Source organism: Emys orbicularis, chromosome 3 (assembly GCF_028017835.1).
Source record: "Emys orbicularis isolate rEmyOrb1 chromosome 3, rEmyOrb1.hap1, whole genome shotgun sequence".
Lineage (NCBI taxonomy): Eukaryota > Metazoa > Chordata > Testudines > Emydidae > Emys > Emys orbicularis.
Window position 1 is genome coordinate 158,896,342 of NC_088685.1, and position 13,139 is coordinate 158,909,480.

At 40.9% G+C, this 13,139-nt stretch overlaps 1 protein-coding gene across 2 annotated transcripts in view; it reads right to left on the bottom strand.

Moving 5' to 3' along the window:
* Positions 1 to 1,525: 1,525 nt before the first annotated feature.
* The window catches only part of NVL (nuclear VCP like), a 63,817-nt gene continuing 52,203 nt past the window's right edge, over positions 1,526 to 13,139 (bottom strand). For both annotated transcript variants that reach the window (XM_065400758.1, XM_065400757.1), the window contains exons 21-23: positions 12,828 to 12,916; positions 6,157 to 6,227; positions 1,526 to 2,612 (exon numbers count right to left, since the gene is read on the bottom strand). In XM_065400758.1, the coding sequence (XP_065256830.1) occupies positions 2,568 to 2,612; positions 6,157 to 6,227; positions 12,828 to 12,916 (205 nt within the window). In that variant the 3' untranslated portion in view covers positions 1,526 to 2,567. The remainder of the gene's footprint in view (positions 2,613 to 6,156; positions 6,228 to 12,827; positions 12,917 to 13,139) is intronic.

Below are 13,139 nucleotides of genomic sequence, written 5' to 3' on the forward strand. Positions count from 1 at the left end.
TTGTTATGTAAAAATCAATATCCTTTTAGTTTTCAGTAATCCCTTAGTATCTAGGGGCTTGTCTACAAGAGGACACTCAGGAAAGTTACAATGAATCAGCTACAGCTGAGAAGTTGAGTGAGACAAGGATATTAGAGACACAAGATGGGTGAGGTAATATATATATTTTTTAATCAGACCTAAAGAAGAGCTCTGTGTAGCTCAAAAGTTCGTCTCTTTCACCAACAGAAGTTGGTCCCATAAAAGATATTACCTCACCCACCTTGTCTCTCTAATAACCTAGGACCAACTTGGCTACAATACTGCAAAAAATGTTAATGTGTAGAAATTAAAGTGCATTAAACCTGAGTGGACACACTGCTTCAGAAGTAAAGTGGCCTTAGCTGGTTGTAGCTTAATCCTCCCTTAGTTTAGCCCATGCATACATGGAATGCTCCAATACTTCTGTTAGTCTTAAAGGTGCCACAGGACCCTGTTGCTTTTTACAGATTCAGACTAACACGGCTACCCCTCTGATATTGGAAAGTTACTGTGCAGCAAACCAGGGTGTGAGTCTATAGTGCACTGCTTGCTGCACAGTAATATCCCATGTGGACACTGCTACACCACAGTGAAAGTCCTGAAGCAGGCGTGGCCAACCAGTGACTCCGGAGTCACATGTGGCTCTTCAGAAGTTAATATGTGGCTCCTTGTACAGGCACCGACTCCGGGGCTGGAGCTACAGGTGCAATCTTTCCAATGTGCCAGGGGGTGCTTACTGCTCAACCCCTTCCCACCCCCTCTTCTGGGCCTGCCATGCCCTCGCTCCTTCCACCTCCCTCCCAGAGTCTCCTGCATACCACGCAACAGCTGATCGGGAGGAAGGGGGAGGCGCTGATCGGCGGGGCTGCCAGTGGTTGGTAGATGCTGGGAGTGTGGGGGAGAGCTGATGTGGGGCTGCTGACGTATTACTGTGGCACTTTCGCAAGGTACATTGGTAAATTCTGGTTCCTTCTCAGGCTCAGGTTGGCTACCCCTGTCCTGGAGTATGGCCCTGGCACTCAACATCCTGGCTTGCTGCACAGCAATGTGCTGTGTAGACAAGCCCATATCTGTATTAGTTTCGCACCTTTAGTAAATTCATCTTAACTTTCCTGAGTTTCTCTGTGTAGACAAGCCTTCCCACATTAGCTACTCAAATGAATACTCCCTCTTATACTTGTTTCAACTTGATCCTACAGGAAGGGAAGTTATGAGCCTCTGTTTCCATAGAAAGCAGTCAGCTTTCTGGAGTACAGCTTCACTGCAGGAGCACAGCAAATAGCTTAGCTCAGCCTGGAAAAGAAAGGCTTATAAAACACAGCTCTTATCTCCCTGGAGTGTTTAAAAACCAAACATTGCAGCACCAAGAACCCAACGGGATTATAAGGAAAAATGAAACTGACTATGCTGATATAATGTGCAAGCTAAGGAACGTGAACAGACCAAAGAGCAGTTTGAAAAAGTTGGCTTTTTAAAAAGTTTGCTTTAATAAGCTAAGATCCTCTTAGAAACATACAGTAAACACATATAGCAAAGTTCTTTAAACGATACACATTTTTGAGAAAACTATTGAGATAATTTCAGCTGAGACATCTTGCTTGGCCCATGTTATAGCAATGAGAAAATTCTACTTCAGAGGATTTGTCAGAAAATGCTAAATTAAGAGTGATTCAAAATCATGAACAGAGATGGTAACAATAAGGCATAGCATCTTCCACTTTTTGCCTCTATTTCTGATGTCACAATTCCTCCTCTCCTTGTTCAGAGGTACATGAACCCAGCTTGTAAGAGCATTTGAGAGAGTAAAATTATTGCTCTTTTAAGGTGGAGCCCTCCCCACACACACTATAGCAGGGGGCTGCAAACTTCCATTTCTTAATCCTTTGCATGAACCTTTAAAATTAACCATCTTTCAGTCTGAGGAGTTCCTTTTAATAAGATGAAAGGGAGGTTCTCAAGGGTTCTCAGTTATGATGGCACACACCCATCAAAACAGATTAGCCTCAAATTTGGGAAGGGTGGGGTTAAAAATGATGCAATAGCATGTGGCTCAACATCTTCTCAGCCCACTTACCTCGGTCTCTCCTCACAGAATGGACTGCTCTGAATAATAGAGCTCATCTTCTGAGAAGATGCACTTTTCATGTACAATCGAAAATGAATTGTTTGAAAAGTCTAAGGTTTTGAAGGGGTGCTCATTATAGCTTCTCTGCTTGTTAAATAGTTCATGAGTTAACAGAGCATTGAATTTTAGAAATTGTTCCTCTATGCCTAAAAAGTGTAGTTTTAAAATCAGAGGGTTGGTGATCAGCAGAACTAGAAAGTCTCCATCTTACATTTTACTCTGTTTAACAATCCCAACTTAACCATTGTCAGAGTGGTAATTAAAATACGGCAGATATCTTCAGATGCAGCACTTAGTAAAAAGTCAAATGAAACCATGGTCAACTTCTGTTCCAGCTGGGTTTGAGGAGATCAGACACTACCATTATGAGCCTCTTCAACAAAGCAGAATGATGGTCTCTTTCAGGAGTTGGCCAACTCTATCATCTGCTCAGCGACTGACGCAGCTCATCATACATTGCTTGATCCTAACGATGCCAAGTTAGGTGGGGAAAAAGAAAAGATACTTCAGCACAGCAAGAATGCATGCTATATTTAAAGGTGACTTTACACACATTTTCCACTAGGAAAACTAAACAGAAATGATCTCTGTGCCTGGTAGCTAATATTTGGCTAAAATGTTTACAAAAGAAAAACCAATTGGAGGCTAAAGAGTATCTCTTTTATGGGATTCACTTAAGACAAGTCACCAACAATCTGTAATTATTAACAGAAGACTCTGTGTTGGCAGAGTTCTTCTATAAAAAGTATAAGACACTGCCATGCTTGTCTGAGACCATGTCTATGCACAGAACTGCACTGGTTTAAATTTAAGGTGTGACTTTTGAACCAGTTTAGTTAAACTGGTGCAAAGCCCTGTGCAGATAGTGTCTTATTTTGCTTTAAGAGCAATTTATTTTGGTTTAGTTTATGCCTATTCCCAATCCTAAACCAAAATAAACCAATCCTAAACTGAAATGACAGAGACCATGCACACAGGCTTTTGCCCTGGTTTAATGAAATCTGATTTAAATTACAGCTTAATTAAGCTAAACTGTTATTTTTCTCACATAGACGGCTCTTATTCCTGGTCTTCTTCCACAAGATGGTGCAGGATGGGGGTGATGCAGCTAATGTCTATATTATTTGCCAGATCAGACTTATCTGGCTGAGTGGGAGCAGCAGGTGGAATGGGGTGAGGAATGAAGGTTCAAAATGCACTTTGCACTCCAAAACACCCTCAGCCACCAGAGATCAGGTGCCCTAAACTGTGAACAATTCAGCAGTTGTTTTATTGAATTATGTAACTCTACTACAGCATCACTTCACTTTATCTGTGGTTGCACAGCAACTAGCCAAAATAATCCCATTCCAGACTTTACCAGTGTAACAAGTAGGCAATTGTCCTACATATTGCTTGGTCAAATATGTACTTCTCCAACCACTTGAATTCTTGCCTTTGGAGAGCACTTCTCAGAGCTTCTGCAGCATAGAAAGTGTTTAGATAAAGGCAACAGAAAGCACAGCACAACATTTCTTCTTGCCGGAATCTCTTGTGCTGACCCATCCCCCACACTAAAAGGAAAAGGAGCATTCACACCGATACTGTCTTTTCAGAGGATTTGTTGGCTAACAGCCCAAGTGAACTTCAGGAAGGAACAAAGCTATAAGATAACATTCATACATGTCCTAGCTAGAAACAGAACTTTTTTTTTTAATTAGCATTACCATCTCCAATATATTTCCCAGTTTTCTGCTGCAAGAATGGGACTCCTACTGCCATCGTGCCATGTTAAAGAGGGTTTTCTAATTTACGAACTAACCTTCAGCCTAATTCAGCTATTTGAAGTTTATCCCCTTAGTGTATATAGAAAATATTTTATTTTCAACTAGTATGATTTAAAGGTGGAAGTCTAAACCATAATTAAGCAGCTTTAAGCAGGACTGAGGAGGAGAGCAGCCTCGTTTACTGAGCTGAGGAAGGAAAGAGTGCTGGAGCAGGAAGTGAGGAAAAAGTAGAGGGAATGGAGAAGAGTAAACTTAGCTCCCACATTTAAAAACTCTGGGATAAAAGGTACTGTTTACAAGTGTTAATAACCTGTCAAATCTGTTAAAGTACTATTTGCAGTCTAAAATAATGATTTTAAATCAGTACAGATATGCTAGGTGCATCCAGAGGCTAAGCACAAAGTCAGTTCTGCCATTCTCTAAATGCTGTTTTACAGAGATGTTCCCATTCTGCATTAGGATGAAACCAAGGACCCTTTCAAATGTTTTTCACAAAAAATGAGCGTGTGCAACAGAGTGACAGATTGATTCCAGTCCCTCTCCCCAGAATAGCCAGTAACCAGTTGGTTAGGGCACCTACCTGGGATGTGAGAGATCCAGGTTCCAAGTCCCAGCTTCAATGAATATTTAATTATTTATACAAAGTAAAACAGCACCAACAGGAGAGACTGAGGGAGAACTGGAGAAGGGACTTGGAACCTGGGTCTCCCACATTCCAGGTGAGTGCCCTAATCAATAGGCTATTGGCTATTCTGGGGCAGGTGTCTCTCTGGAACCAGAAACAACTTTGGGAGGGTTTCTTAGGTCCAGGATGAAAGTTTCATCAAAGCTGATACATTCTTGTGAAATGTCTTCGTTTTGATGACTCAGTATTTTCCAGCACAAAAAATGCTTAGTCAAAAAATTCCTAACCAGCTCTAACGAAATAAGGCTTGTCTATATTAACACTTAGTTTGTAGCAAGCTGGGGTGTAAATCTACCCTGCACAAGTCTGCCACACAACTCCTCTGCTTCAAAAGCATGAGGATTCATAATACATGTCACTTTAGCCTAGGCAGTGTAACTGCAGTTACTGGTCTTATTCTTACAAGTACCAATTTTTTAAAGTCTTACTCAAGCCATTTACTTCCATATTATTCTACATCAAGGAGTTCCACAGGTTAATACATATATTGACTACCGAAATTCATAGCTGAAAATAATGACATTTTTTCTTTGAGATAATATCCACCAGGAAAGGGATATCAGTGACCATGAGGTTATTAAGGATATTTATCTAATCATTTTACGCCCAGCACATTTTGAGTTTGAAGAAAGTAGAAGAACTGGCTAATTTATTTTTAGCTCATGTTCATACTGTAGTGAAAGTGATTTCAATGCTTCACGACTAAAGTCCATAAAGCCAGCAGACACGTGGAACTTTTCCAAGCCAGCAGACACGTGGAACCTTTCCATGAGAAGGGCCCTAAAGCAATAAAGCTACTGTCTAAATTCTAAAGATTTCTCCTCTGGTCACATGCATGAAATTAATGTTGAGAAGTAATGATAGTAAATACTTAACAAATTTACTGGCCATTCATCAAAAAGAGAATGGTTCATGATTTGACCTTCCAAACATATGATCAACTTATATGTTGACTTATAAAAGCATGAAAAGGCTGATAATCAGGAAGAAGAAAAAAAGAAATTGCTTTTTCTTAATACAGCTCATCTCAAGACAAAGATGTTATCTTTATATATTAAGCTGAACTAAGCTTCTCCCTCCCCCCCCATTCAGTAGGTTCATGCATGGTGGAAGCAAAGCATAATGCAGCCACAACATCATGGGCTGTGATCTCATCAGATCTCACAAGCTTAACAGTATCTTTAGTGTCAGTTCTTGGATCGGAAACGTTTTTGAAAAAATCCAGGATGCGGCAGAAAATTATGTTAAGGTACATTTCCCTGAGCCAGCACTGAACTCCCCCATCATCATTGTGATGCTGGAAGGGCAATAATCTTCCTGGATGAGACTTAAAACAGAGGCCCTAGATGCTTGAGTCCATTCATGAAAAGTGCCATGGGATCTTTTAGAGTGTTAACACAGATGTCCTGAACACAGATTCAAATACAGTAAATATATGTTGTCCTCAGTTCTTCCCACCAGTTTCCAGTAACTATAGAATTCTTCACTTCCTAGCCTCAACTTGCTTTGTGTGATGTTAAACAATATTCACCGACCCACAATTTTATAGCTTTTCTTACCTTTCTTGATATAGATGATTTCACTTTCTTAAAGGCTTCTTCAAAGTATTTTCGGCTAATCTTGATTTCTCCTTAAAAAGACCACCATACAATGGACTTAATGACTATGATTTACCCCAATTCAGTATATAAAACACACACTGCTTTCCAAATAACTCCCAGACTGCCATTAGTGAAAATATCTCAAGTCTTTGCATTTCACTAACTGCTTTGTCTACTCTGCGCAACTGGCTGAGATCTGAGCCACAGGCTTGATGAACTCCTGAATTTCAATATCATGTCTAATGCAGACTCTGTGATCTTGAGCAAGTCCCTTACCCTCTGTACATCAGTTACACCATCTGCAAAATGGGTATAATACCTATTTACCTCATAGGGTTGTTTTAGGTATCAGTGTTTGCAACTATAGATTAAGGGCTTGATTTTCAAAGTAATTGTAGCTCCCATCAAATTCAGCTAGAATTCAAGGTGCTCAACACTTCTGAAAACAAATAACAAGTGAGCCCTGGTCTACAGCTAAAACTTAAGTCATCCTAGATACCTGACTCCTGGGTGTGAAAACTTCATACCCCTGAGACACCTAGTTAAGCTGATCTAAGTCCCAGTATACACACCACTAGGTTGCTGGAAGAATTCTTTCTTCGACTGAACTACAGCCTTTCGAGGGGATGGATTAACTGTACTGAGGGACAAAACCCTTCCGTTGCTGTAGCAAGCGTCTATGCCACAGGAGCATAGTGTGGTCAGACCCTGACTTGCTAAAGATCAAACAGGAAATCTATGACAGGGCTAGCTTCAGAAGTAAGGGCTCCTCATTTTCAGTCCTACGCTCTCACCACATTACATATTATACACACATTGTTTTTATTTATTTATTTTTACATTTAGAAAAAAAAACTTTCAACATCATCCCAAGTATTCTACATGACCCCCAGGCAGTTCAGCTCACCCCAGCACCATATTGACATTGTTTGGCACTCTCCAGAACCCAGGCAACTGCTTACCCATGTCATCACCCATTACCCAAACTTGCATAATCTGTATGCATGTCAGACTGTTTCTTTTTCCAGCACTTCCATCCAGTAATTACATGAATAAATCATTAGCTTTAATGATTCTTGAACACAGCATTTGAGATAACAGGTGTATTGGGAAACTGAATTTCATTCCAAACGAATGGAAAAGAAATGTGCATTGTCCAGCTCTCACTAGAAAACAGCTTACAATATATGTGGATTTAATCGACTACAGGATCAAATTGGTACATAGATTTAGTACAACAACAACAACTCTCATGCACATAGGTAAGCTTCACATCAGACGTGCTGAATGTAGCAGAATATGTTTTTAAAAAACGTTTTGGTGATTGCTTTATATGTATTTCATTAAGACACTTTCAGTTTCACTAGCTTGCACTACCACTTTTCATGCTGTAGAGTGTGTGTGTGTGTGTGTGTGTGTGTGTGTGTGTGTGTGTGTGTGTGTGTGTGTGTGTGTGTGTGTGTGTAAAACAGAGAACTTGAACATCTAGTCCTGTCAATCCAGGACTTCTCATGAGCATATTTAACCATTGTGGGTTTATTTAATGTACGGCAGTAAAAAATGCTGGTTAAAACTATAGCCATCACCAGAGCAAGATTCCACACAGATGGGCTCAGGTAACAACGATTTCTCTTCCAGAAAGCTACAATAAAATCTAGCTCAGCATTCCTCCACCTCCCCCTCTCTTCTGGAAACTCCCTGTGACTGACTCAAAGAGTGTGACGGGGAACACACTATGAATTATCAAGAGATCTGTGAGCATTTCATGCTGAATGAATTCTAAGCCACATCAGGTCCACAAGTCCAACAAGGAATAGTATAAACATCTCCAGTTTACTGTGTTATTGTGACCCAAATGTTACTTTGGCTCACAGAATAGTGTTTTCAACAGTTCAATAGGCCAGAATTCCCTTTCAATGGGTTTCAGGATCTATCTTTGCAATCAAGACTATCTTAATGACAGCAGCAGGAGGATTTGATAGGCACCTATAATAGCTTTAAAAAATAAGTAAAATGCTAGAAATACGGATAATCAGATTAGTATCTTAAAAAGTGGTCAACTAAGGTTTTACAACACTAGAAACTGATATTTTTACTTTGAACTGGAGAAATCACCCCTAGGGCTTCATCTACATTCATTAAAACAAACAACAAAATTTTCCACTTACTAACTGCACCGCATTATAGCAATAGTGGGATTTTTTAAATCCCCTAATGTAGACAAAGCATCTGAGGGAGGAGAGTATTTCTGTTTCCACAGCCTATTTAATTCATGATCTTTATGCAGAGATTCCCAAAGGGGCCAATCGTCATGGTGGTCCCTCTACAATGTGGACACTTGCTTGCTAAGGAGGGCAATAAAAATCAGATTCATTTAGGAAAAGCCACCAAAATAGCACTTGGACAGCAATGACTTCTGGTCCCTAACTGACCCAGAATGGAGTCATACCTGTGACCTGGAGATGGTAGGCCACACATCAGATAGATAATGGCTCAGTTATCTGTATATGCTCAATAGTGGGACAGAGCTCCGGGTTTGATCTGAATGCTCTCTCTAGCTAGTAAAGCTTGGAAGAGGCACTGAACCTATAATAATAGCCTGGCCTCCCATACAATTCCTGGATCAGAGAAATACTTGAGTAAACCTGAGGTCCAGCAAAAACGACTACCTACATCTAGCAGACATATAACAGATGGCAGCTGCACTGTTTGATACATGCCCTTGTCTACAGTCAGAGATAAAGAGAGGCCTAAATCCAAAACTGGGAAAACAAGAGACAAAAAAAAAAATGTGAATACTTTAATGCAAACAATAAAAATGGTAAGAGAGTACACTACTGGCTAGACACCAGTTAGGACTGTGGCCCAATTGTGCTGTACAAAAACATAGTAAAAGACTTTCTTCGCCCTGATGATTTTATAATCGAAGGAAAGTTAAAATGGTATAAGCTAAGGCATGAATTTAAACGGATATAGTTATACTGGTATAAACCTTCCCATGCAGACATTCTTATTTCAGTATAAGAGGCCCTTTTGGGGTTTATCTTAAGTCACTTGGGGAGGGACTTAAGGAGTTTAGTAATGACTAATCTGAGATTGTCCTTACAACGTTAGAACAAAAAAGGTAAACCAGGACAGTTTCATTTTGTTTTTAACTTTTTTAAAAAGTATCTGTTTTCCCACAGTCATCATTAAGCAGTTGAAGGTCCCAATAGACCCTACTATATTTTTATACTACTCATCACTATGGTATCTGGCCCACATTCAAACAATTATCTAATCTTGCATGTAAACTCCATGGGAAATATACCATCCTTGATTTGATAGGTACTGGAGAATTATTGTCCTTGCCAAGATTTCACTGTGAAAGGCAGGGGAGAAAAGAGTTTGTGTCTGAGCTAGGGAGACCTGATTTATTGTCACCAAGATTATCATGATGCAATCAGACAAAATCAGACCTACCCATTTAAACTGAATAGTTATGTGTGTAGATTTATTTTATCGTTGAAGTTAATGTGTCACTGGAGACAGAAAGTAAGAAATGTCAAGATGATATGCCAACAAGAAAGAAATTTCTTCTCCATTGCTTATCGCTAGCCACACAGATCATTATTTTATTTTTATTTATTTAAAGAGCAAGAGAAATATTTAAGAAATGCTAAAGCATAAGTGTTACCTTATTCTCTTTCACAGCATACAGGTTAATGAAGGACAGAGAACACTGGGGACAGATCTCCCTCCTGCCATCCCTCCCCCCCAAACGATTTCCTCCCACCCAAAACAGGTAGACAGGACAAATCCATTTTCAATTAGATCTTGAAATTAAATCAAATAAAGGCTGGATTTGCCTTTAAGGCTCAGCATTCAAGCATGGGTGCACAACCTTTGCAGCCCCAATACATCTGGAAGCACAGCTACTGCTACACCCTTTTACAGGACATAGCATGCGCTCCTTCTCAGGGGAGGCCTGCTTGGCTGACCAGTGCAGAAGGTATGTGAGCCATTCTGCTTTCCTTCTGAAGAGGGCAATGGGACCTAGCCTCAAGCAGTCAAACTCCCTGGTGCAAAGACTGGATCTCTATTGGGCTCCTGTGCAAGGGGCTCAAAGGGGATGTATGTGGAAGTACTTTACACCTCCCTTTTTAAAGTACTTTGAGATCTACTGATGAAGAGCTCTATAAGACCAAGGCAGGGATGGGCAACTTTAAGGTAGCAAAGGGCCACAAAATCCACTAAAACTCTTTGGCAGGCCATACATTTTTTAAAAGCCGCTATGAAGTTCATAACGCAGAAGTGCTTCCTACAATATAGTATGTTAACATACAATTAACCGTGTGTTAACAGTGTAAAACCTCAGTATTCTCAAATATAAAATCCCCTTAGAGCACAATCTTTAAGAGAAATACTAACATGCAGTTCTATTAACTTAGTATGACAGAAGGTGAGTGGGGCTAGACAGAAATTAGATTAGAAAAATGCCACAATTCATAGCCATTGAAACCACAGTATGGTTGTCAGATAGGCCTGGTCTACACTGGGGGGGGGGGGGGGGGGGGAAATGGATCTAAGATACGCAACTTCAGCTACGAGAATAGCGTAGCTGAAGTTGACGTATCTTAGATCGACTTAGAATCACTTACTTCGCGTCCTCGCGGCGCGGGATCAACAGCCGCCGCTCCCCCGTCGACTTTGCTTCCGCCTCTCGCTGAGCTGGAGTTCAGCAGTCGACGGGAGAGCGATCGGGGATCGATTTATTGCGTCTACACTACACACGATAAATTGATCCCCGATAGATCGATCGCTACCCGCCGATTCAGCGGGTAGTGTAGACGTACCCATAGTGACCACATAGGGAATTTTTCATTCCAAATGTGAAGTTATCCTCAAAGATGTATTCTACCTGCCCCTAAAAACTCCAGAAATTACAGGTTATTTTAGGTCTTTGGAACTAAGATCTTCCAAAAAGGCTTAAAAATGCTTTCACACAATCCCAGACTATATACTGAACAACTAGAGTTGCATAGTGCAGGAAGCAAGCCAAAGGCTCTGTGGATCCAAAATGGCTTGAAGACAGTCAGAATTCCATTTCAATTTGTATGACCCTATTGCTATTACAAGTAATACAAGGTAATTATAACAAAGAAATTAGAGGGAAAAAAACCTCCATTTTTACTTTGTGCATTTCACAGCACTTTATATATAATGAATTTAAGTTTCCCTGTTCAGTCCAATTAGTTTTCCCTGTTTGTGTGGGACTGTACAGCAAGAAGAGAGAGAAAAACATTATTTTAAAATAGGACAATGTGATTTTAAAGCCACAAAAATTGGTAGAGGGACTTATGGGCAGATGTAGTACTTGCAACAACTTAACTCACTTTTGAAAAAGACCAGAATTCCAATTGATGGTGTCCCTTTAGTATTTGTATTATTTAGTATTATTTGTATTCTGAAAAATTTAAACTTTTATTTGGCCAGAACCAGTGAGAGATGAAAGGTCTTCTGCTCCTCATGTCAATTTTATTTGAGAGCACACAGCATGTCATTGAATTGGGTTTTGCACAGAGGGAGGTTAAAACACAGTGTCCCACACAAACACATCCATTCGCTGGGAAAAGCATAGTAATCAAAAATATTTTCCTCAGCCCAGAAAGGACACTCGTCTTCTCAGGGCCGGTGCAAGGAAGTTTCGCGCCCTAGACGAAACTTCCACCTTGCCCCCCCCCCCAGCCTTGCAGCAGCTCCCCGCACCCCCTCCACCCTGAGGCGCCCCCCCCTGCGGCAGCTTCCCCCCCCGCCCTGAGGCGCCCCCCCCCGTGGCAGCTCCCCACCCCAGCTCACCTCTGCTCCGCCTCCTCCCCAAGCACGCCGCCCCCGCTCTAATTCTCCTCCCCTCCCAGGCTTGCGGCGCCAAACAGCTGATTGGTGCCGCAAGCCTGGGAGGCAGGAGAAGTGGAGCGGCCGCTGCGCTGGGAGAGGGAGTCTGAGCCGCATGTGTCAGCGTGCCGCCGGCAGCCAAGCCCAGGAACGCTGTAAAAAAAAATTGGGGGCACCGCTTTTTGGTGCCCCCAAATCTTGGCGCCCTAGGCAACCGCCTAGTTTGCCTTAATGGTAGCACCGGCCCTGTGTCTTCTCCCAAGATCAAACAATTTCTGGCTCAAGTATTCACAATTACATGTGTGCAATTTGCATGTGCAAGTACCACATCTGCTCTCTCAAAATGGATAATCCTGCATGCAAGTGACCAGACAATTTTACAAAGTACCTTAGACAGATTGATTACAATAAATATTTGAAAATTAGACCTGCAACTCCGTTCCCAAATTTGAACTTCTAATACTACTTAACTTTTTAAGCAAAAGCCCAGTTTCTAATAAATTTAACTTCAACATCTTTACAGGAAATCCATACTAGTACACCTATTGTATTCACCACAATCTCTTAAAAGCAATGCCTCCTAAGGATTACGTTTATATATTTTCTCAACAGAAACCTTTCTTCCTAGTTTTGGTTGGCCCAGTATCCTCCAAGAGTTCAAGCAGATTACGTTTATGACCTTTAACTAGTTTAACTACTTTCACCACTTAATCATCTTCCCACTGTTCCATTTAGACTTTATATGCCTGTCTTACCTTTCTTGCTCTTGCCATTCTGTAGGGCCATTTCCTGTCTCAAGGCACAAACTGAAGCTTCACGCACTAGAGCGGAAAGATCTGCCCCCCTAGAGACAGATACAAATAGAATGGATCATTTTCGGATACATTTCTCTCCATCATCTCTATTTGTGATGACATACATACAGCCAGGAGAATGCAAAAGAGGCAGAGATAGTAGAACCGTTGGTGAAAGGTAAGTATAAAAAGTGTATTTGTTTAAAAAAAATGCTGGTTATAAAAAGCATCTGAAATCAAGTGGTGATCAGGGTGAGTTTAAAGATCTACTTC